This window comes from Phoca vitulina, unplaced genomic scaffold (assembly GCF_004348235.1).
Source record: "Phoca vitulina isolate PV1807 unplaced genomic scaffold, GSC_HSeal_1.0 scaffold19, whole genome shotgun sequence".
In the NCBI taxonomy this organism is placed as follows: Eukaryota; Metazoa; Chordata; class Mammalia; order Carnivora; family Phocidae; genus Phoca; species Phoca vitulina.
Window position 1 is genome coordinate 13,114,881 of NW_022589722.1, and position 26,718 is coordinate 13,141,598.

The following is a 26,718-nucleotide window of genomic DNA, read 5'->3' on the forward strand; positions in this document are numbered from 1 at the left end:
TCTGCCTCAGTTACCCTAGCTGTTAGATTATCTAGATTGGTTGGATCTCATTGATAGCATTTTTAAGTTCTGCCAATTCAGCTTTCATTTCTGCCCTTAGAGACTCTGTGTTGCCATTAATTGATTTCTCCATTCTAGCCATTGTCTTCATAATTGCTAGCCTGAATTCCATCTCCAACATCTTGGTTATATCTGCATCCATTTGTAAATCTGCAGCATAAGTCATAATCTCTGAGTCTTTTCTATTTTGGGGGCTCCTCCTCCTAGTCATTCTGTTGATGGGTGTTTGAGGGAATGTATAGAGTCCAAATTATTGACCAGAACCCAAGCAAGATGAACCTGTTCTCTTGGGACCTTAGAGTTGCTGGCCTCTTGTTTTCCCAGCCTGTCTTCTGGGGGAGGGGCCTGCCGCGCTGTTACTCAGGCAACCCTGTTTGGGCGGAGTTGCCCTGCGCCCCTGTGGTGGGGGATGGGCTCAGCGGGAATCAGTTTTGGGGGCTTTTGTTCTCTGGCGCCTTTCCCTGGCGGCTTTCCGCGTCTCTTCCGCGAGTCAGAGCAGAAGAGACCGTTTCCAGCCCTCTGCCTCAGAGCAGAGAGACCGCAGTCTGTTCTTCAGTGAGCTCTCCAGGCCACACTGTCTCCGTTTCTGTCCGTGCTGCTATAAACTGCAGCATCCTGGGTTGAGCGCCCCTCCGCAGCGCTCCCAGTCCTGCCTCCAGGTCAGGGCACGTCTCTGCCCTTTGTGCTTCTAAAACCGCCAGCCGCTCCCAGTTTGCGCGTGCGCGACCCCGCTGCTCCGGGTTTCCGTCCAGGGGGCTGCAGTTCACCGGTGCGACCCCGCCGCTCGGGGTTTCCACCCCGGGGGCTGTCCTAAAGTCCTTTCCCCGCTGCTACCAGTCTGCGAGTCTGTGCCCCGTCTGCAGCATGTGAGGCTGTCGCTCACCGGAGGTGTAGGATCCCCACAGCCAGGCACCCTCTCACTGCCGTTTATCCTACGATATCTGCCCGCGGAATCACGGCTCCCTGCTTCCTACCTCAAAACCAACTGCCTCTGCTATTCTGTTTGTAGAGATCCAGATCTTACATCTCAGGCTGGTTTCGTGGGTGCTCAGAGTGGTCTGGTAGATATCCAGCTCAATTCCAGGGACCAGTTGAAATAAGGTCCCCTACTCCTCTGCCATCTTTCCCCCCCATCCTCTGTTTCTATGAGTTTGACTGTTTTGGATACCTCATATGCTATAGACTGAATGTTTGTGCCCTCCAAAATTGTTGAAATCGAATCCCTAGTGTGATGGTATTTGGAGGTGGAAACTTTGGGAAGTGAGCCCTCATGAATGGGATCAGTGCCCTTATAAGAGACCCCAGAGAGCTCCCTTGTCCCCTTTCATCATGTGAGGACACAGTGAAGAGATGGTTGCATGAACTAGGAAGTGGGCTCTCACCACGAATTCACTCACGAATTTGTCAGCTCCTTGATCTTGGACTTCCCAGCCTCCACAACTGTGAGAAATAAATTGTTGTTGTTTATAAGCCACCCAGTCTGCGGTATTCTATTAGAGCAGCCTGAATGGACTAAGATATATAAGTGGAATCATGCAGTATTTGTCCTTCTGTGTCCGGCTTATTTCACTTAGCATCATGTCTTCCAGGCAAAGAGGTATATGAAAAGATGCTCAAGATCACTTATCATCAGGAAAATGCAAATCAAAATTACAATGAAGTATCATCTCACACTTGTTAGGATGGCTATTATATATAAAAAAAAGGATAACAAGTGTCGGCAAGGAGGTCAGAAAAGGGCAACCTTATGCATTGTTGGTGGGAATGTAAAGTGGGGCAGCCACTCTGGAAAACAGTATGGAATTGCCTCAAAAAATTAAAAATAGGACCACCATGTGATCCAGCAATCCCACTTCTGCATATTTATTCAAAAGAATTGAAATCAGGATCTCAATGAGATATCTGCCCTCTCATATTCATTGCAGGATTACTCACAACAGCCACACTATGGAAACAACCTAAATGTCCATCTCAGTGGATCAATGGATAAAGAAAACATGGTATATAACTAGAATGGAATATCATTCAATCTTTAAAAAAAGGAAGACAATCTTTCTTTTATTTTTATAAGAAAGGTTCAATGTCACTATAATGAGCCTTTCATGTGTTAGCAACAGTAAATGATAAGGTATTTGCTATCGTACATTGCACTTTTATTTAAAGAAACCTTAGTAAAAAAAATAAATAAAAATAAAAAAACCTTAGTATTTCACTTATGTTTTATGATTATGAACACACGGTATGATATGAATAGATAAGAGATAATTTTCTTAGAAAATTCCTGGTTGATACAGAAATTGATAAAGAAATCAATCTTTATATATCTCACATCTATAATTATGTCACGTATACAATTCTGATTATTGTAGGTATAATCCACATGTCCTACACATGTACACACATAGAAGCATGCACACATTTTTCAAAACAATGGCTCCACAGAGAAAATCAGTTAGTATATAGTCCCTAAGGATCAAAACTGGGGAAACACCCTTTATGGTCTGATTAATACCAACAGAGGAAAAGAAAACTGGCTGAGAAGGTACAAAGTGAACCAGAAAGACCTAAGAAATTTTTAGTACTGTCAAATAAAAACAAATCCAGACTTAGGCAAGGAGAAACTTAAAAAGATTATTACAACAGGGAGAATTCTCCTTCCTCAGGATTTCAGGCATCTCAAAATCAAACAGAAAAAGGCTTTTTAATTTTTTTAATAGGGAGGGGTAAAGCAAGACTATAGGAATTTTGAGGTGAAATGAAGCAAGCTGGTGGAGCTGAGCAGAGGGTATGAACAGAGTGGTATAACAGGAAATGTTTCTCTCTGTTGTCAGTTGATTCTGAATGAACTCTTTTTTTTTTTTTTAAAGATTTTATTTATTTATTTGAGACAGAGAGAATGAGAGAGAGAGAGCACATGAGAGGGGGGAGGGTCAGAGGGAGAAGCAGGCTCCTCGCTGAGCGGGGAGCCCGATGCGGGACTCGATCCAGGGACTCCAGGATCATGACCTGAGCCGAAGGCAGTCGCTTAACCAACTGAGCCACCCAGGCGCCCCTGAATGAACTCTTAAAGAAAGATGTCCTGCATTTTAGTGCTTGCTTAGATTTGGGGGCAAGCCAAAGTTCAGGACCCTGTGGGGAAGGGAGATGCTCAACTACAGTTTGATCAGGCCAAGTCAGTGGGTAAGTAATAGGCCATTGTGAGGACTTGGTCAGTATCTGCACCCTAATTAAAAGTATACACTATTGAAATGCTAACTACTTTTTTTGCCATAAAAATTCTTATAAGAAGCTTAGTGGATTCAAGAAGCAAGCAAAGTATAGTATCAGAAATACTGCATTTATTTCCATTTGCATCACTAATGTACGCATGATTTCAGCTAGTCATTTAAGTCTCCTACAAATCAGCATAAGGTAAGGTTTTTCAAAAGAGCTGAGATGCTTAGGAGAAAATCACTTTTGCACAAAAAAACAAAGAACTTAAATATCTTACACACCTATATCAATTAAATTATGCATTTATTATGCCAATATATTTAAAAAGGAGTATAAAATGAGGATCTGGCAACATTTCGAAGAACCTAGTTGAAATACACATATTTGAGATTTATTGGTCATTTGTCCTTAAGAAATTAAGAAGGGGAAAGCTTTATTAAAGAAGGAGAGGCTGCCAAAGCACAACCCATAAAACGGAGGATGACAGTATGAGTCATGGAATTATTGAGTTGGAAAAGATCTAGTCCTACCTTTTAATTTTCAAATTAGGAAACTGAGGCTCAGGGTGAGGTGTTGTTTTCCAAGTCGCAGAGCAAGTGAGTGCAGAGTCTGGAGCAGCAGCTGGATCAGAGCAATTTTCCTCTCCGAGGGGGAACTTTACGAGTGCAACATTGTTTCACAGGTTATATACTTCACTGATTATAAAAGTAAGGTAAAGCACTTTTTCATGTGTCTGTTGGCCATTTGGATGTCTTCTTTGGAAAAATGTCTGTTCATGTCTTCTGCCCATTTCTTGATTGGATCATTTGTTCTTTGGGTGTTGAGTTTAATAAATTCTTTATAGATTTTGGATACTAGCCCTTTATCTGATATGTCATTTGCAAATATCTTCTCCCATTCTCTCAGTTGTCTTTTGGTTTTGTTGACTGTTTCTTTTGCTGTGCAAAAGCTTTTTATCTTGATGAAGTCCCAATAGTTCATTTTTGCCCTTGCCTTTGGCGATGTTTCTAGGAAGAAGTTGCTGTGGCTGAGGTCGAAGAGGTTGCTGCCTGTGTTCTCCTTTAGGATTTTGATGGACTCCTGTCTCACATTTAGGTCTTTCAACCATTTTGAGTCTATTTTTGTGTGTGGTGTAAGGAAATGGTCCAGTTTCATTCTTCTGCATGTGGCTGTCCAATTTTCCCAACACCATTTGTTGAAGAGACTGTCTTTTTTCCATTGGACATTCTTTCCTGCTTTGTCAAAGATGAGTTGACCATAGAGTTGAGGGTCCATTTCTGGGCTCTCTATTCTGTTCCATTGATCTATGTGTCTGTTTTTGTGCCAGTACCATACTGTCTTGATGATCAACATCGCTCGGCATCAGGGAAATCCAAATCAAAACCTCAATGAGATACCACCTCACACCAGTCAGAATGGCTAAAATTAACAAGTCAGGAAACGACAGATGTTGGCAGGGATGTGGAGAAAGGGGAACCCTCCTACACTGTTGGTGGAAATGCAAGCTGGTGCGGCCACTCTGGAAAACAGTGTGGAGGTTCCTCAAAAAGTTGAAAATAGAGCTACCGTACGATCCAGCAATTGCACTACTGGGTATTTACCCCAAAGATACAAATGTAGGGATCCAAAGGGGTACGTGCACCCCGATGTTTATAGCAGCAATGTCCACAATAGTCAAACTATGGAAAGAGCCTAGATGTCCATCGACAGATGAATGGATAAAGAAGATGTGGTATATATATACAATGGAATATTTTGCAGCCATCAAAAGGAATGAGATCTTGCCATTTGCAACGACATGGATGGAACTGGAGGGTATTATGCTGAGCGAAATAAGTCAATCAGAGAAAGACACATATCATGACTTCACTGATATGAGGAATTCTTAATCTCAGGAAACAAACTGAGGGTTGCTGGAGTGGTGGGTGGTGGGAGGGATGAGGTGGCTGGGTGATAGACATTGGGGAGGGTATGTGCTATGGTGAGCGCTGTGAATTGTGTAAGACTGTTGAATCATGGACCTGTACCTCTGAAACAAATAATACATTATATGTTAAAAAAAAAAAAGAAGAAGATAGCAGGAAGGGAAGAATGAAGGGGGGGAAATCGGAGGGGGAGATGAACCATGAGAGACTATGGACTCTGAGAAACAAACTGAGGGTTCTAGAGGGGAGGAGGGTGGGGGGATATGTTAGCCTGGTGATGGGTATTAAAGAGGGCACGTACTGCATGGAGCACTGGGTGTTCCATGGAACACTAACTCAAAAACTAATGATGTAATGTATGGTGATTAACATAACATAATAATAATAAAAAAATAAATAAATAAAAGTAAGGTAAAGCAATGATTTATTGTTGAATGAGAAGAATAGGTTGCAGAGAAATGTATATAGCGTAATTTCTTCTTTTTAAAACACAAGCAACAGCTATCTATATATCATCTATCTATCTATATCATCTATCTATATCTATCATCTATCTATCTATATCATCTATCTATATCATTTATCTATCTCTCTATCTATCATCTATCTATCTATCATCTATCTATCATCTATCTACCATCTGTTATCTATCTATCAATCACTTATCTGTTTGTGATTGCATGAAACTGGAGAAAAGAGTAGACGCATATACACCATGCTAACATTGGATATTCAGAGGAGGGATAAAGCAAGAGGTAAGAAAAAATGTAAGAAAAATAGAATTTTGTGAAATATGTGAAAATGAGGATTGCAAAATTCTACCTATATAATTATTTTTAATATGTAGAAACTGAGTGTGCACATAGACAAGGACTGGAGTGTCACTAGAATATGCACACAGACCAACAATGGACATTAAAAAATAATCATTTTGATCAGGGATTGGTTTAGTAAGATTTAAAAAATTTGTGTAGTCAAATAATTTTTGCAGAAACATAAAATAAATGAAAACCACTGAAACACACTTATTTTAACTCAAAACTGACAAAAAGACTTAATCATGTATTCATTAATAGTATTTACTTGGCAAATCTTTTATTATTACATTGATAGCTATAACATTTTATGTTTCCCATATAAATGTTTATATATATGTGATTATATGTGTCTATTATATATAAATTATAATTTGTTTATCATTGTTTACTAAATTGACATATACTTTTAATTGAAAGGTGTAGACAATAAACATAAAAGTAATGTATATTCACTGTAAAAACTTCAGAAAATTTAGGAGAGAAGAAAATAATAATCACTGATAAGTTTACCCAGAGATATTCAGTTAACTTTTTGCATCCATCCTCCAGATCTTTTTCATGCATGTATATTCAAAAATGGGATTATAATTTACTTCATTATCTACTCTTTTCACTTAGTAATAAATTATGGCTATATTTCCATGGTAATAAATATAGACTAATGTCATTTTTAATTAGATATTTAATATTTGATCATAGAGAATTACAGTAACTCATTTTATAAATTTTCTATAAATGGTCATTTGGTTTGATTTTATTTTTTGAAGGATCATAAAAAATGCTGAGATGAACATCTTTATGTACACTTACTTTGCTCTTGTCCTATTGCTTCCTTAGGATACATTCCTATAAGTGATAGTGTTGGGTACCATTGTTCTTAAACTTACAAAACATTTCATTTCCTAATTCTCTAGAAGTTAATATTTGAGTACCAAAAATACAAGTAGATGAGAAGTCTTTTTTATCAGGACAGTGTATCATAGGAACAACCAGTATAAACTATAAAATTTTTTTCATGGTTAAGTGACCCATGTTTGTCAGTTAATTCTTCATTATATTTTAGGAAGACAAATTTGTATTTAAAAGCAATCATTATGAGGATCCATAACTTATGAAGGTCTATTAGCTATATTTCCAATTAGTCTTAATTACTTTTACCTCTGTAGGGGCCCCGGGCAGGCTGCCCAAAATGTGCCACAATGGCATGCTGATTATTTTGAATGGAAGCTACTTAGGAAACAGCTGGTACAAGAACACTCAGACCATCCCCTGTCCCCCTGAAAGCAAGAAATAAACCTCCCACATGGAAGGTACTCCACCCTGTACTAAGAAGTAAAAAAATATCCTTATCACCAGAGATAGGAACTTCAAAGCCAAGAAAAACTGTAGAAACAAACCTTATTACTTTTTTACTAATCAACTACCTCAGCCAAAATTCTGCTTAAAATTCCTTACTAATTAAAGCTCCCAAACATCTGTTTTCTTTATCCTGTCAGTTCTTCACAAATTTATTGCCTCTGTCTAAAAAGTATAAAAACTGCCTGCCTTGGTCATTTCCTTAGGTCTCAATTTCAGTTTTGAGCCTCCATGCATATGTAGGAAAACTTTGATTTTTTTCCTATTAATCTGTCTTATATAAATTTAATTCTTAGTCCAGTTGGAAGACCTTGAAGGGCAGAGGAAGAATTTTTCTTTCCCAGTATGAATTGCTAATGGTAAACTTTATAAAATGCACTGATATTTTAGACTATGGACTCTGAGAAACAAACTGAGGTTTCTAGAGGGGAGGGGGGGTGGGGGGGATGGGTTAGCCTGGTGATGGGTATTAAAGAGGGCACGTTCTGCATGGAGCACTGGGTGTTATACACAAACAATGAATCATGGAACACTACATCAAAAACTAATGATGTAATGTATGGTGATTAACATAACATAATAAAATAAAACTAAATTTAAAAAAATAAAGTAAAATAAAAATGTATATTAAAAAATGCACTGATATTTACATAGAAGTTGTTCAACTACTATTTTGAAAGTATCTTACAAAGAAGATTTTTGGCAGCTGCTTTCCAGCTTTATGGTGAATGTGTAAGAAGTATAGCCTATCAAAAATATCATCCATATCTTGAAGGTACTTATATGTATTAGAAATAAATAATGGGCCACTATCCACCCTTTGTTTCTTTGGGAAAAAAAATTTTAAGAGACAATAGAAGGGAAAAGAGCAATCCAAGAGGGTAGATGTCATCCAGTACAGTCTACTATGAACTAGGAATGTAGCTAACTACTTTCTCATGTAGTAATTCATTAGATTTTTCCAATGATGATGAGGGAAGGTAGACATTATTTGTTATAGCTGTTTTCTGTATGAAGAAGTGAGGTTTAGGCTGATGAAATGATTTTTTCAAGGTCACAATACGAGTAATTGTTAGAGTGCATATTCAAACCTATGTCAAAAAATAAAGTTGTTAACAATTTGAGCTTCCTAGTGATAGAACATATTGTCTCTGAAAGTAGTGAGCTTATCATCATGGGTCGTATTGGAGCAGATGTTGGTTGATTATATGTGAAAGATGTTATGAAAAGTATTCCAGTACAACTGAGAGACTGTACTTGCTCACTGCTCTAGGCCTCTTCTAGAAAGCTTAAGTATTTTGTTGAATTGAAAACAATGTACCAATTCTAACTATTGATACATCATAAGCAAATATTAGGCCACAGAGTAATACTCAACTATTTCATTTTTAAGAGAGACCTAATTTCACATGTGAATATTACTTATAATTTCAAAACCAGAAAAATCTCAGCCCTATTCTAATGATCAAAATCTATATTGTGTAGGTTATTTTAGTTTTTAATGACTATTTGGAATGAATGGTGTTAAATAAATTTTAGTGGCTATTGTGCTAAGAACACAATTGTTTGGTTGATTAAACACTATTTCTTGATAAAGATTAACTCATGGTAGCCTAACAATTACTGTAATTCACATTTTTACATAGCTATTCTATTATTAAGGGATTTCTTAGATTTAATCTATCTGAAAAAAAAGTTACTCAGTGAAGTGTTATATAAAATATAATAAAAATAAGTCTTCTCTTAATTTGGACAAAATAGGGTGCTTGTATGCTAACATATTCTACTACCCACCTTCCCCAGTTGGTTCTATTAAAAATAGTGCTGTAAAAAGAAATAAAAATCAAAAATAAATTATGGCCGTTGCAAAGCATTTCACAGAGAGGTTTTTAATGTGCAATTTAACAGTTCATGGAAAAAGGAATATTGCTGGAGGCAAGGAAAAGTCTTCCTCTGAAAATAAGTGAAACCCAGGTCATTATCAGCATTTATGCATTCACTTTGGGACATAGGAGATATTCAGAGCTGTGACTAATTTAAATACATGATCATGTGACCGAATACTTTGGGAGGGCTTTGGAGCTGGAGCTAAAGCTTTCTATATATCAATAGTTAGGCTTAAGGTTAGGGGTTAATCCTAGGTTAAGGGTTCTACTCTCAGTTGGCTCCCTTTAGTGCATATGGGTATGATATGAGCTAAAGAGAAAGAAGCAAAGGGCTGGCTTCTGTTGTTTTGTGTAGGTAGTGTATTTGATTGAAAGCTTGGTGGATTTCAGGAAGAAACAAACCTAATTTTGAAGCAGTTGACTTCGACAAATTACTTATTTTTTCTGAGCCTTTCTTCATCTGTAAAATGGGTATAATAACACCTCACCCAGTTATTTTGAGAATTGAATGAAAAATGTTCACAGGAGAAAAGTGCACAGTATTTGACACACAGTAAGAAAGGAATACATTTCAGCTTTTTTCCTCTTTGTCATTTCCATAATAGGACAACTCTGGAAAACTGTAAATACTTTTTTTTTAATGTGTTCTCCTAGAGTTTAAGGAATGATATTCCCAACAACAACTTCAGCAGAAAAACAGCTATCAGCTGCATCGTTGGCAAAGTACCTCTTGATGCTTATCTAGAGGTATGTGAGCAAATACCAAAGGCCTGAAAGCAGCCAAAACATCAGGGAGGAGCAGCTTCTGGGGCTGTGGAGATGTCTGTCCAGACCACCCAGAAAGAGACCCTCTTTGTGGAAAGGGCCGAGTGAGCACTCTCTGTTCTTGCAGACTTGGGCGAAGGTGGAGCTTAGATCAGAAGAGAGAACACTTATTCTGTCTTAGTGAGTTCCTAGGTTCCTAGAAACTCTCCATGGAGGATCTCTACAGCTATGAGGGACTCTGAACTGTAACTTGGCCCTCAGACTCTTAGAGGAAGACGAGCAAAAGCTTAGAAAGTGGAGTTGCAGATTAATGTTAGTGACTGTTTTCAGAGCTATGAGCTCTCCAGCAAATAGCTTGAGTTATGCTTTATGTATCCAATATAGTGTATTCTATGATAAAATCTTTTACAAATTCATTTTAATAGCTTTCATTTACAATTAAAATTTAGATGGAATTGATATCTTGGCGAAAGTAGGTTTTTAAAAGATAAGACTCTAGAATATTTCTCTTTGAATATAATTTAATGTTAAGTATAAGAAAAAAGATCCCAGCCTTAAAAAATACCTTTTAACTAACTGCTACTTTTTATATTCATGTACCTGAAATGATTCCAATACAGTCCATACACCTGTAGTCTGTCTAGTGTGGCAGCAGATTATTGAAGCTAGTTTAGAAGTAGGAGGGTGTTCATAAGATTATCTACCACCCTGTATTATAAAGTCTGGGCACTTAATTATTTGGAATATTTGCTGTATATGTGTAATGATAAGCAAGTCCTACGGAGCCAATTATTGCCTCCACTTAAGTTTTCCTCAATCTCATGAAGAAGATCATCAACCTGATTCTTAGCAAGTGTGACAATTTTGAGGTAGTTACAATGAACATAGTGAATTTCCTAATTTGAAAGTGCTTCCTTGTGATAAAAGGACAATGGTTAAGAAATGTGACTTCAAGAAAGACTCCTCATAAAAGCAACTTAGAATATGAGTAGTTATATTTTAACTAAAATCTTTACTGATCAAAATGATAAGAAAGATTTCCTAAGTATCTTCCTGTGTGGCATACACTCTAATTAGAAAGATAAGTCATGCATATTTTGATAAGAAGGCAAAAGAATTACATTTATTGATCACCTGCTATATTCTAGGCTATAGTAGTACAAGTGTATAATTTAATCTTGCAGAGGTCTTAGGAGGTGGTTGTTAAAAATCTGAATTTATAGGGGAGGAAACTGAGATCAAATAGGTCACAGAGCCAGTGAACTGCAATCCTGGGATTTGAAGCTGAGTCCATCTAACTTCAAAACCGGTTCTCTGAAAAAATCCTATACGTGGCAGGATGTAACTATGTAGAATGTACTGTCACATCACATACCCAGCATCACCAAAGAACAGGGTGTTCTATACAACATGAGGGATTCAGTACAGTTGAATCCTACTACCAGTGCCAATTTGCTTGACATTTGAATCTGACTTCAAGTGGGAAACCAGAAGTTTATGTTTGTGAAAATTGTCTATTAATATTATTCTGAGTGAGAACTTAATATAGATTCAGTAAATTTTATTTACTGCTGTTTCTACCTTAGTCCTGGATAGTTGATGTTGCTGGATAAGTTTCAAATTACTATAGAGTTGTTGAGGAAATTAAAAAAAAAAAAAAAGAAGAAATGGTTTTCTACGAGTAGAACTAGTTTGATGATTCATAGAGACTGCTCAAACTTTGAGCTGGTTCCTATTTTTAGGAGTGAAGAGGAGAGATTTTCAAATCCTTCGGTCCAATAAATATTTTGTTTACAAAATACCTGAAATTGCAAATGTGCAGGTAGTAGGGAGGGCAAACAAAAACACTGAAACAAAATGGGAAAGAGCATGGAAAATGTAATGCTCATCCTTGATCCATCATGTATCTCCATTGCTTCTGATTTTATTCTCCCAAAAATTGTCTTCTGAGGTTTTTAGCAACAAACATCACAAACACTCATAAAGCTGTGCAGCTTTGCTAAAGCCAAGCCTAGTGCTTGGTTCAGTGACCTTTCAAAGCAAAATTCTAGACACTGTCAACACATACTAGGGAAAGCAGTATTTCCTTTCACCCATTCTAAATTTATCTCCTGTTAATTTCATTGTACCTCTCTTCCCCATTGTCAAGCAAAAAAAGAACATCCAGATTTCATAAAAATAATTTAGGCCATTTAAATCAATACAGTCTAGATTTTTCTCTTTTCTTTGCCAGGGTGTCTTGGAATTTAATGATCTCTTTTAGTAATTACTCTTCTCTGGTATCAGCTGACTGTTGGGCCTGTTACTACCTGTGTTACAATTGACGCACCACTATTCCAGGGAGCACAGCAAATGTAACATGAAGACTATGAGACTAACTGACATCATGAAGTTCTTAAAGAAAGGGCTAATGTGTGTTTATCTCCACATGTGTATATCCACAGTGTCAAACACCACATCTCCCTTGTGGTAGGGCAAGGTGGGGAGCTGAAATTTAATACATATCTATGTAAGTCTGACCCCACCTATATGCCATTGGACATGTCTCTACAATGATCGTGTATTAATATACTCATTTCTGTTGATCGGGAAATTGAATGAGTTGCCTAAGGTCAAGAGCCTAGTAAATAGCAGAACTGAGATTTGAATTCATGTCTGTCAGACTTTTTATTTCACCATGTGATTTCCCAACCACACGTGGTACCCAGTAATATTTGTGGAATTTGCATGGGGTTATCACCTCTCTAGTCCATCTAGCCACAAGAGGGAAAAGCCTGCAGCCCAGTAAAGTTGTAATCCACAATGACCTAAAGGCCAATTGGAATGCCACACGGCATGGTCAATCACTTAGTGTATAATTAATATATAATTAAGAGGCAAAAATTAAGGGACATACAGAACCAGACGTTGTTAACAGTAATGAATCTGTGAGGGCTGAGTCTCTACTTTCATTTTCATTATCACTGTAGAAAAATAGTAAATAAAGGCAGGGGTAGGATGGCGGTATAAATGGCAGAAAGAGGAGAATTAGGGGAGATAATCTGTGGATTTGTTTACTACTAAAGTGCCCTTCAAAGGCAGCTTTTCCTGATTGGCATTTTTAACATTTACCCTTATTATAACATTACCCTTTCATTACAATCATATTTATATTTTTTATAATTCTGTGGTATTATCTGTTTAAAGAATTTTAGAGCATTAATGTTCAATATCACCTAAGTCTTCCAGTAGAGAAGCTCTATGTCCCTGCCTGAACATTCTCAGTGTCAGGGAATTTTCTATTGACAAAAAAAATATAAAAGCTTACCTTTGTATCAGTTAAAAATGTGCATTCCTACACTTTCTTGAAATTATTCTGTAAGCATGTCTGGAAGAACTATGTAGCAACATACATTCCTAGGCTAGTTCTCTGAATACTAGAAAAATCCTCAATGTTTATCAGCATTTCTGTATGAGAGACCTGGCTATACATGTTATCACAGAGCTAATGTCTTATTTGTGTCATTAGACATATGCACACAATTTTGGTACTTTTTTGGATAATTTTTCAGTTTTAAAAATCTAAAATATATATGCATTTCAGAAAAAAATTATGTAACCTTTTAAACAATTATCATTTAATTAAAATGGGGTCCAGTCATATTAGAGTAATTCCTTACCTGTCCCAGTATAGGAGAAATGAGTGAGATGTTCATTTAGGCCTGAATATCCTCTTCAGTGACTGCAACCCCAGATTTCCATGTCACTTCTTATCCACCCAGGCCCAGTGCATCATAAGAGAGCCATTTTCCAACTTTTCTGTGCTTAAGAGTCACATGGGGTGCTGTTTAAAAAGCCCCGGTGACTAGTCAAAGGGCCACAAAATCCCATAGCTGTTTATCCTATGATATATTTAGACTTCTCTCTCACAGACCTTAATCTTATCATCTCTACAAAACCATCAACTATCACCACTAACTTAAACATGAGTTCTTCAGAGAGCTTAGCAATCACTTGTTTTAACTCCAAATTGTACAGATCTATGTGATAATCTATGGTTATACCACTACTTAGTGGCTGGGTAGAAATGTAGACAGATCTTTTGATTCTTTCCAGAATAGTAGTTTCTCTAGCATGAACTGGACTGTTATTTTTAGGTTTAGCTATCTGGTATTTGACATCATCCATTAGTATGAAGCAAAAAGTCTTCAAAGAAAGTTGCAAATGGAATTCCACTCTGAGCTTTAATTATAGAGAAAAAAATAATACTTCATAAGGGTAATATATTAAATAGTGATTGCAAAATCAACTATTTGTGAGACACTCTGCTAGGCATTCTGAGATACATGAAGATGAGTAACACATAGTTCTTGCCATACTGGAGCTTATAACCTGGGGGTAAGTTGTTAATCACTCTGGCCAGGATGATAGGGACATTTCACTGAATGGGAAATCGTAGTGTATCAGGTCATAATATTCTACAACACACTGAAGTGCTTCATACTTAGCTCTACAAAAGTTGAAACTCCATTAATGCTAACTGGCATAGCACGTGAGGAAAAAAATCTCTCAATGTGCTGAATTGATGTACTTAAAATTGATATTTAGAGGTCATGGTTGTTTGATATGAGTGGAAGGAAATAATTTATAGCTGCTGTTATTATGAAAAAACATGAAATTATCTAAAGCCTCCTATAATTTTCTAGCTAGTTCTTGAGCACATTTATTAATTACAACATAAAAGAAAGGTTTCCTTACTTGTGGTCTCACCATTCATTTCTTTAAGTTCACTGTTAATTCCAACATCTATGGAATTCATTATTTTGTCAATCTGTGAGAAACAAAAGCCATATAAATAAACTATTAATTCACTTTTAGCATTGCATTTTAATATAATTTTCAAATGCCAGAATCATATATTCTTGATATTACTACTGCAATACCACAATTAAGAGACTGACTGAGAAAGGTTTAAAAGGAAGCAGACATCTTTTGAATTGCTTTTTAAAATATGAATTATGTTTCCCTTTCTTAAATGTTCAAAATCAGATCTTCTCTTTATATTTCTTAAAATGAACTTTGTTTGGACCTACATGGGTCAGTAAGTTAGGAATTGTGTATTCTTTAAACTCAGAAAGGGATGGGCTGAGGATAAATTCATGTGAACATGTCCATTCTCAGGCATTCTTCCTGTTCTCAGAGCATGCATCTCTCTGACTGGGGAAGGGGTGGGTTTCAGTCTGTGGGTGTGGCCATTGGAACCTAGTTCTTACTAAATGGCTTGACTAGCCACAAGCTGATTTATGACACGTAATCGCAAGAATCCAGGCATGGGGAAACACCTTAATTCTAAGAGATAGGCTAAATGTTAATTAATCCTGCTGCATTCCAAAAAGATTTTGGATGTTATTCACAGAGTTAATAAATATAAGAAATGGAGAGATTTGAATAGACTATCAATCTAGTAGTACAGTATTTATAGAAAGATATGACTATCTAAGCTTTAGCCATTTATGGTTTAATCCCCTCATCATCATCCTAGCAACCTGAGTAAGACAGCAGGTTTCAGAGAGGACAATAAGCATTACTTAAATGTCCCATTTTGCTCACCCTGAAACAGATGCAGAGAGATTAAGTGATTTTCCCAAATAGCTCAATTCAGAATGTCAATATCAGACATTTCTAGTTCTCAGAATACTATAGTGACCTATTGTGCTTCAAAACCCAATCCACCTGGCACAGTTTTTTGAGGGAGAAAATGTGACATGTTAGAATGAAATGCTAAGGGAGAGTGTGGTCCATTTTTTGAAGAAATTCAAGAAAAGGCAAGGAACTTAATTATTTTATGACGTAGTCCTCCTTAGGGACAAAGGATGATATTTCATAACCTTGCAATGGCACTTACTTTCTAACTAATTCTATAAAATGAAAGACTTTGTCTTCAAGTAGAGCTTAAATTGGTGATACATGACCTCAACATATTTTTCTTTAATGTCTCTCTGATAATTGTAAAAGGGAAATATTAAGTAATTTGGGTTTATTGTATGGCACTTGGAGAAGATCCAGGACTATTCTCTTTCTTCCCTTCTTTCTTCCTTCCTTTCTTCCTTCCTTCCTTCCTTCCTGCCTTCCTTCCTTCCTTCCTTCCTTTCTTTCCTTCCTTCCTTCCGTCTTTTTTTTTAGAGAGAGAGAGAGCATGAGTGGTGGGTGAGGGGCAGAGAGAGAAAATCTTAAGCAGGCTCCATGCCCAGTGCAGAGCATGAAATGGGGCACAATCTCACAACCCTGAGATCATGACCTGAGCCAAAATCAAGAGTTGGACATTTAAACAACTGAGTCACCTAGGCAATCCAAGCCAGGACTATTCTGTTTACCATTAAGGTTAAGATTATAAGGAGCTTTTCTGAAAATATAAGATACTTTAAAGGGGGGACGAGCTAACAAAGAATTTAGCAACTAGCAGAATGATACAGAGCTGCAGGAATACAAAGATTTTTTTCTCAATTTGTCAGCTGCAGTGCTTGGTAGGACATAATGTGAACATTCTCTTGTACCTCATAGCTAGTTATTACTTCTGCTTGATATCAATTTCTATGGAAACAATAGATTTCTCCACATGTGTGGAATTGTGTTTGTTTTTACACTAGCTGCGAAATTATCATGTATTACCCCTAGAATCTTGCCCTTCCGCTTGGAACTGTATGTGTCTGTTAATTTTTTTGTTTTTTGCCTCTGAAAGACTCAAAAAACTGAAAACTCTTCCCCCAAACTTCCCTTGCTCCAAAGTCTTATATAAAGAACAAGAAGAACAAGTCTTACTTCTTCCCATTCAGAAGTGAAAGACGGTGTTCTTTCAGAATTCCCTTTAGAACTATGTTCGGCAGTTGCAGATTCACTCCAGTTAACTCTTGATGTTTTCTCATTTGAAGGGTATGCAATGAGATCAGAATCTGATTTAGAGACATTTTTTGATAAATGCATGTCAATCAGGGCTTTTGGCAATGACCTTATTCTCCCCAAGGTACAGGCTCTCTCCACAAATCCTCCTGTGTTCATAATCCACTGGTCCCCATTCCGGGATCCACTCCTAGTTGTTCTTGTGCCAACAATGGTATGGTTTTCAAGTTGGTTGCTTTTTTTGTGAAAAATTGTTCGACTGACCACTTTGGGTTTAATTTTCTTTACCGAAGTTTCTGAGTTATTTGCTATTGGAGACTTCTTGAAAGGCAAAGGACTATTTGCCAAACTGACTTCATCTTGTCCTTCTTCACATTCATCTCTTTTCCCATAGAGATGAAATGGATTTTCAGGGGACTCACAGGCTGGAGAGGATCCATGGAGAAGGCCTGCAAATTGCCCAGGATCATATTCTTTTGGAGGATCGCTGTCCTCCTGTTGAGAAGGGCCATCTGCAAAAGAGAGGAAGAACATCAGGATGGTTGTTTATAAGGACTCCAAAAGATGATACAATAGCACTGCCTTTTCAAACTTGTGCAATACCCAGACATTTTATTTGTTGGTACAATGATATCCTCACTTTATGAAACACTCATGACCCTATAGTACCATGTATAAAATGAATTTGTGTGTGTGTGTGTGTGTGTGTGTGTGTATGAACCACATCTTCCTGACATACCTTAGGGTACATTTCAAAGATATGAATTGAGTACTAATTGAGTAATTTTATATTGTTCTTCCTTGTCTCCAGAGCATATACTTTATATTGAATAACAAAACTGAGTTTTCTTAAAGTGAAACACCCATGTCCAAACCCTCACAATAAATGAATCATTGTGCAGAAGGACATCAGGCAGGTAAATCAAGATCATACATAATGACATCCCTTTGCCCTTCTCCCAGAAAATGAATTCAGAAACAAAATCTTTGAAAGAAGTATAATTACAAGTAATTCAAGGTTTAAATTAAGAAGTAATTTAATAATACTGAGAATATTACTTTAAATATAAAATATAAAATTAAGAATAATTCTATAAGTTATATAATTTAGACAAAAAGGATTTGTTCAGGCTTAACATAGGCAAACAATGCAATCCATAATATCACTAAAAAGTGAGACTCTTTTATAAGAAACTGATGTTGAGCTATTAACACAAAGCTATATTTTTCTTTCTTTTTTTTTTAAAGATTATTTATTTATTTATTTGACAGAGAGAGAGAGCGAGAGAGGGAACACAAGCAGGGGGAGTGGGAGAGGGAGAAGCAGGCCCTCCACTGAGCAGGGAGCCCGATGCGGGGCTCCATCCCAGCACTCTGGAATCATGAACTGAGCTGAAGGCAGACGCTTAATGACTGAGCCACCCAGGCGTCCCTATCTTTTTCTTTCTTCTCTGAAATAGCATTAGTTATTTTTAATTTCTTCAGATCTTTGAAAGTGTAATGCAGAAAAGAAAAAAGAAATATTTACTGCTTTGTAATTTTTTCTAGATAAAACATAAATGTTTTAAGATAAAACATAAATGTTCTCTGGGACTTAAAATATACCATGCATTTTTATGACCTAATTTGTCTTTTAAATATATACTGTAAAACCCTGGCCAAAGAACTTAGCAACAGAAGTCAGTATATTTTTTTGATTGGTCATTTTAGTTCATATAGCTGAATATTTGCCACAATCAAAAGTTAAATTACCTGATAAGCTCATAACCCAATCTTGTGAAAGAGTCAAAAATAGCCAATGTGGTGGATAATAACAAATCCAAAGTTGACTTGCTGACTTGCATTTTAAGTACATTAGTTATTACTAGAAACTCCAAACACCAAAGTTTTCGTAAATTAACGAGTAACATTTAACAGGTATGTGCTATTTAATAGGCACTGAATTAGGAGTTATATTTACATTTGATCTGCATAACAGTCCTGTGAAATGAATGATTAATAATAATTATGATTATCTGATAGAGATATAGCCAGAATACTGCATTCACATATTTAAACAAATTGGCAACCATAATAAGTCTCAATAGGTATTTGCCCAGAGGATGTTACAGACAAACCAACTTTCTTTATTACAGTTTGGTCCCAAGTCCCTACACGTTCTCTCCCTAGTTGCTGATTGAGGCAGGTTTGTCCCTGACCTTGCATATCCCCATACCTAACCCTGGTTCCTGTTTGGCTTTCCAAGTAGAAGGTGTCCCTCTGCTCTGACCTTGTCACAATGATATCCTGAGATGGAAGAGAGAAGAGTGCTAGGAAGAGAGGTCCAAAAGACAACAATTTAAAGGAGGAGCACTCTGTGCCCACCCAGTACTATAATAATCTCTCTGTCTTCCCACAAAAACTGCATCCCTTTCCAACGTAGCAAAAGTATGTCCTTGATAATAACTCCTTTAGTCCTTCCCTCAAGACAGAGACCCTTCCTGGGGTAGAATAGTGAGTGGAGAGTGAGTGAAGACAGCTCCGAACTCTCTTGAAAGCTAGAGTTTATGGCCTATTATATCCATTTTTTGGAAGTAAAAATGAACACTTAAACAAGTTACTGAAGTTTCCCTAGCTAGTAAAAGGTTAAGCTGAGATTCAACCTAAGATCTATCAGATTCCCATATCCACTGGCCTGGAAAATATATTACTATTTAGATAAAAGAACAATCTAGGGTTCAAAGGCAAGCAAGTAGACTCTTTGTGGGAGGGGACATATTTCTTCTGTTTATGATTATTCCTGGAATTTGGGATAAGTGAACTAAAAAAGTTTTTTTCATTTTCATGGAAGCAAGATAATACCAAAAGGAAATAAAACCTGGCATTCGGTTCCAATGTATTTTCTCCTTTTTCTTCCTATGCTACTTGGGTACATAGTGCTTTACAATGTAACAGGTTGGTATGGATGACAGTAATGGGTAAGTAATGTAAAAGGAAGGAGGAATTCAGAAATAAGGAAGTTTAGAATTTTACTTTGAAAGTTGCTAAAGAAGGCCAAAGTGTTTGATTATGAAAAGAAAATTGACAATAATCAGCCTATTGTGGGAAAAAGATTCTGTAAATCTCAGTCAAGAGGTTTTTGACCATAATCATGATAAATGAGAGTTTTAGGGGCATAATTTTATCTAAAATTTTCTGTGAATATTATTATTAGGTTATCATCCCCTCTGTGGTTTTACCAAAATGACTATAATCACCTCAAAATGCTTTATATTGTCCAAGTCCTCTAGTGATAAGCAATCACTTCCCTAAGTAAAAGGAAATTTAGGTATTGGCATATAAGCATTGTCTTTTGAATAATAGTTCTTAGCATCATGATAGTTGGTAACATTTTTGTTAAGAGTTGTCAAAAGGCAACTACTACTTGCTTATTTCAATGGCCAAACTCTAAAGATTACTCAAATCAAAGAGAATAAGAAGTCGATATAAAAGCTCCCGAAATGCTAATTTGGTGGATTGATGGCAGGCATGGCCCCACTATGCAACAGCTCCCTGTAGCCACACCCTACTCTGGATCCATTCCTCCCACGTGACTCTGGGCATGACCGTGTGCCTTGCTTTGGCCAATGGGGCAAGAGCCAACACAACAGAAGCAAAGACTTGAAAGGCACTTGTGCACTGGGGCTTGCTCTCTGGCTGCTCTTGCAAGCTTGCTGCCAGGTGAACAAGCCCAGACTCACCTGAGAGATGATGAAATACATTACCCAGCTGTTTGAAATTATAGGCTTTATTGTTTTTCAAGTATGATGAGGCTAACAGATCAGGAGACAATTGCCATCGAAAAGATAAACTTATAGATTGCAAGAGGAGGGAGGATGCCATGCCCTGGGTGGGGGACATGGGGAAACACCAAAGTTAGTTAGGAGGCAGAATGAGTGAGGGAAAAGGTGGGCCAGAGCCTTTATTGTGATTTCTCTGTGAAGGAATGGGTGAAACAGGATAATCAGGTTTAGGATTGGCTAGTTTGAATCATTACAGCAGCTTCTGGAGCAGAGGGATTATCCCTAGTTGTTTGATACCTGGCCCTGGTGTGATTAGGCCAGGTGAAAAGTGGCCCAGAGTGTGGTTGGGGTATGGCTCTGGATTGGTTGGTTTGCATATGAAAGGCATGTTTACTATCTCTAAGATTTAGCTAGCCCTGGGAGGGGCAGTTCCTCCAGGGTCAAAAAGGTCCCAAGATGTTAAAGAATGAAAAAAACAAAACAAAACAAACCTAAAGTAAAAAGGCATGGTTGATAGCCCAGCCATCTCTGTCACCTTAGACAATAGTCAGCCAACTTTCTGACATTTGAGTGAGGTCATCCATGACCTACCAATCCCAGGCCAATATGCCAATGGACCACCCATGAATGAAAAAACCTAGCCAAGATTAGCTGAGGCTGGCCCAGACCAGAAGAAAACACCAGAATCATGAGCTATATAAATGGCTATTATTTTAAGCCATTAAGTTTTGGAGTGGTTGATATACCATGATAGATAAATGATTCAGCCTGTACCCCAGTTTTCAAAGAAGAATTAATACATTGTTCAAAATACATTCTGGCAATGTTTATATTTTCACTTCTGCAAACAAAGATCGTAATAGTATACACCTATAAGTGTTGTGAAGACTTAATAAAATAATAGAAGTAGAGCAGAACAATGCCAGTGGCACAGAACACATTAAATATGTTTCTGCTATTACAACAATTTTTAATCTAAAGGATTTCATTTTTACAAATGTATTGTATTAGATATTCAATAGTGATTGTATTAGATATTCAATAAAGACTGTTATTTTGACACAGTAAATACATGGAATTTACTCCTTTGTTTCTGCTTATGTATTTTTAAAATATACTTTGGAAAGAATTTTTGCACTTTCTTACTATTTTTTTATATGTAACTGAGGTAAAGTATATAGATTAAACTGTTTTCACAATTTGTCTCATTTAATTTCACACTTCTCTTTTGATAAGTGGATGTTTCATGCCAAGGTACAGAACTAAATATGTGTGAATTCCAATCTGATAGTTACTCAAAGCATCATTAGCATTTCAAAGAAATGTCAGAGAAAGTATCCAATAAGTAAGCATTTCAATCTCTTTTTACCCATCTTTGCCCCTGATCTTTATCATATAAATACCTGAATAACAATAAAACCCCAAATTTCATGTCAAGATAAAAACAAATTATGGAAAATGAATGATTTCTTCTTGTATTATAAATCATAACTTTTGTCTACTGGGTCATTTTATTCCTCTTTAGAAAATTAAAAATTTCTCTATTTCCAGGGATTTGAGTGCTGATATTGATATTAGTAGAAATTCGTGGTGTTGGTTGTTATTTTTCCTCTCTCATTTGTGATTTTATTTATTTGGGTCTTTTTTCTTTTTGATAAGTCAGGCTGGAGTTTTATCAATTTTATTAATTTTTTTCAAAGAACCAGCTCCTGGTTTCATTGATCTATTGTTTTTTTAGTTTCTATACCACTTATTTCTGCTCTAATCTTTATTATTTCCTTCCTTCTGTTGGCTTTAGGCTTAATTTGTTGTTCTTTTTTCCTAGCTTCTTTTGATGTAAGGTTAGGTTTTTATTTGAGATTTTTCTCGCTTCTTGAGGTAGGCCTGTATTGCTATATACTTCCCTCTTAGGACTGCTTTTGCTACATCCCAAAGGATTTGGACCATTGTGTTTTCATTTTCATTTGTTTCCATGTATTTTTTTATTTCTTCCTTGATCTCCTGGTTGACCCATTCATTGTTTAGTAGCATATTGTTTGACCTCCATATATTTATGGTCTTTCCAAATTTTTTCGTGTGGTTGACTTCTAGTTTCATAGCATTGTGGTCAGAAAAGATGCATGGTATAACTTCAATCTCTTTGTAATTGTTGAGTCCTGTTTTGTGACCTTAAATGTGATCTATTCTGGAGAATGATCCATGTGTACTTGAAAAGAATGTATATTCTTCTGTTTTAGGATGGAATGTTCTAAGTATATGTATTAAGTCCATCTGGTCTAATGTGTCATTCATGAAAAAGAAAAGCAAAGCTAGAGGCATCACAGTTCTAGACTTCAAGTTATATTACAAAGCTGTAGTCATCAGAACAGTATGGTACTGGCACAAAAGTAGACACATAGATCAACAGAACAAAATAGAAAACCCAGAAATGAACCCACAACTATATGGTCAATTAATCTTCAACAAAGCAAGAAAAAATATACAGGGGGTGTAAAAATGAAAATTAAAAAAAAGAAAAGAGAAGGAAACTAACAGCTACATGCTAAGGACTGCACCAGTGCTATTCTCTCCCCCTGTTTCTATCCTCTTCCCCTGCTCCTATCCCACCCTCTTGAAGTTGATCATGGTCTTTGGAGTCAGAGGATTTGAGTCCCAATTATATTTCTCAATGCCTGTATATCTAAGATAGTTGTTTAATTATCTGGGCCTCAGTTTCCTTACATGTAAATGGTGATAATTATATCTCCTAAAAATGTCTTATTTCTTCAACAGTAATAATCATATCTAGTATTGTGCTAGGTACCATGCTCAGATTATTTACATTGTCTCATTTAATCCTTACAGCAACCCTCAAGGTGCATATTATTCCCTTTGTGCAGATGATAAAATTGATAAGCAAGTCGAATCACTTGACCCAAATCATACAAGCAAAAATTAGCAAAGCCAGGATGGATCAGAAGTATTGTTGACCCCAAAGTCCTCATCTTTAGCCATTCTGATACACTAGAGATAATAAACGCAAGATTTTTTTTTTTTTAAGATTTTATTTATTTGACAGAGAGAGAGAGAGAGACAGTGAGAGAGGGAACACAAGCAGGGGGGGTGGGAGAGGGAGAAGCAGGCTTCCCGCGGAGCAGGAAGCCCAATACAGGGCTTAATCCCAGGACCCTGGGATCATGACCTGAGCCAAAGGCAGATGCTTAATGGCTGAGCCACCCAGGCGCCCCAATGCAAGATTTTATTACAGTGCCTTTAGACGTAGCTGCTGTTGATATCATTAGTCTCCAAAATTCCATAAGATGGTTCTTGTTTAGTACTTTCAGTGTTTGTGTTACTATTGTTATAATCATACATGAAAAAATCAGTTGTTTGCTTGTTTTTAACTTAACCCATGTGACTTTGCTAATAACTGACAGAACAAATGTTGACTGGAGTTTGGTTAACAAGGTTCTTAAATTTTGAGTTGAGAAGTTTGTTCATGGAACATCATTGCAGTTTTCTTAATGTAGAAGTAAAATAATAAAGGCATTCATTTAGGGGGTAAAAATATGCAGTGGGAAACAGTCTCTTCAACAAATGATATTTGGAAAACTGGACAAAAACATGCAAAAGAATGAAACTGGACCACTTTCTTATACCATACCAAAAATAAATTCACAATGAATGAAAGATCTACATGTGAGACCTGAAACCATAAAAATCCTAGAGAAGAACACAGGCAGTAACCTCTTTGACATTGGCCATAATAACTTCTTTCTAGACATGTCTCCTGAAGCAAGGGAAACAGAAGCAAAAATAACTATTGGGACTAAATCAAACTAAATCAAAATAAAAAGCACATCGAAGGCAACAATCAACAAAACTAAAAGGCAACCTACAAAATGGGAGAAAATATTTGCAAATGATATATCCAATAAAAGTTTAGTATCCAAAGTATATAAAGAACTTATAAAACCCAACACCCCAAAAATGAATAATCCAACTAAAAAATGGGCAGAAGACATGAATAGACATTTTTCGAAAGAAGACATACAGATGGCCAACAGACCCATGAAAAGATACTCAACATCACTGATCATCAGGGAAATACAAATCAAAACTACAATGAGATATCACCTCACACCTGTCAAAATGGCTAAAATCAACAACATAAGAAACAACAGGTGTTGGTGAGGATGTGGAGAAAAAAAACCCCTCTTCTACTGTTGGTGGGAATGCAAACTGGTGCAGGCACTGTGGAAAACAGTATGGAGGTTCCTCATAAAGTTAAAAATAAGAACTACCCTATGATAGATATTTACTCAAAGAATACAAAAGTACTAATTCAAAGGGATACATGCACCCCAATGTTTATAGCAGATTATCTACAATAGCCAAATTATGGAAACAGCCCAAGTGTCCATTGACTGATGAATGTATGAAGAAGATGTGGTATATTATGGAATGGAATATTATTCAGCCATAAATGGAATCTTATTGGAATGGAATGGAATATTGGAATATTTTTCAGTCATAAAAAAGAATGAAATCTTGCCATTTGCAATGACATGGATGGAGCTAGAGAGTATTACACTAAGTGGAATAAGTCAGTCAGAGAAAGACAAATACCATATGATTTCATTCATGTGGAATTCAAGAAACAAAACAAATGAGCAAGGAGGGGGGGAAGAAAAGAGAGAGGAAAACCAAGAAACAGACTCTTCACTGTAGAGAACAACTTGATGGTTATCAGATGGGAGGAGGGTGGGGGATGGGTTAAATAGGTGATGGGGATTAAGGAGTGCACTTGTGATGAGCACTGGGTGTTGTATGGAAGTGTTGATTCACTATATTGTATACCTGATGCTAATATTATATTGTATGCTAACTGGAATTAAAAAAAAAACATATATTAATGGGGTGGGCACCTGGCTGATTTAGTCAGTTAAGTGTTGGACTCTTGTCAATCTCAGGTCACAATCTCAGGGTTGTGGGATTGAGCCTCTTGTCAGTCTCCATGCTTAGTGGGGAGTCTGCTTGAGATTTTCTCTCTCCCTCCGCCTCTGCCCTTCCCCCTGCTCTCTCTCTCCCTCAAATAAATAAACAGCTTTTTAAAAAACATGTAATAATGAAAGAATAAAATGAGCACATGATAGCAAGAAACAAAAACCAACTATGGGTAATAACTTTAATAAAGCAGGTATCAAGGAATCCCTGTGGCCCTGGAAAATGGATGGGCAAAACCAAATCAGGTGACAGCAACAAGATCCAGAACTGGATCTGCAGCTGTGTAGCTGTAGTCATGAAAAGAAAATGAAATTGGACAGACCTTGCAAGCCATGAAATTGCCTTTAGATTCTGATTAATCAAAGGAGAGGGCCCAGCACTAAGCAGGATGCTGAGCAATGGAATCTGAGAACAACTAGCAGAACTAGAAAAAATTCTGCAAAAAGACAATAGGAAGCAGCTTAAGCCCTTGAGAATCTTAGGAATATCCAATAAAGACATGATTTTAGTAGGGCTAGAGACTTAATCTGAAGAAAAACTTCCAGGAGCAGAATCCAAATTCAGCAGAGTGAAAACACCAGAGACGTCAAGGAGAAAAAACATTTTATATAATGGGGAAATGGTAGTGGCATGGGAAGCGACGGTCCAGAGGAGGGAGACCTTGGACATAATAGTAGCAAAATACAATGTTCAACTGTGAGACTACTACTTTGGAAAGCAAAGTAAATGGAGCTCTGGAGAACTCTGAAGTAATGGCAAGAAGTCTTTCTGAATCAAGCAGAGAAGCTCCCCTGTTTCTTAATACTTCATGGTAACAACAAAGGAAAAAGTCCTTGAGCAGTGAAATGGGTAAAGTTATTCTCATATGGTATGGCTCATGCCTATTCTCATATAGCAACCTCTTCTGAATGAATAATCCAGGACATCTCTTCTCATTAAACATGGGAAATAAAAAAGGATTTTAATAGAAGCCCATTTAAAGACATTGCAAAAAAAAATAAATGAAAATGAATGAAGAGCCAATGAAAACAAACAAAAAATATGGCCCCATGGAATTTGAAAACTGTAACCT

At 36.8% G+C, this 26,718-nt stretch overlaps 1 protein-coding gene across 13 annotated transcripts in view; it reads right to left on the bottom strand.

Annotated features, from left to right (window-relative positions):
* The window catches only part of ANKS1B (ankyrin repeat and sterile alpha motif domain containing 1B), a 1,095,895-nt gene that overhangs the window by 450,519 nt on the left and 618,658 nt on the right, over nucleotides 1–26,718 (bottom strand). For all 13 annotated transcript variants that reach the window (XM_032416344.1, XM_032416343.1, XM_032416340.1 and 10 more), the window contains exons 13-14: nucleotides 16,822–17,411; nucleotides 14,761–14,833 (exon numbers count right to left, since the gene is read on the bottom strand). In XM_032416344.1, coding sequence (XP_032272235.1) covers nucleotides 14,761–14,833; nucleotides 16,822–17,411 — 663 coding nt within the window. The remainder of the gene's footprint in view (nucleotides 1–14,760; nucleotides 14,834–16,821; nucleotides 17,412–26,718) is intronic.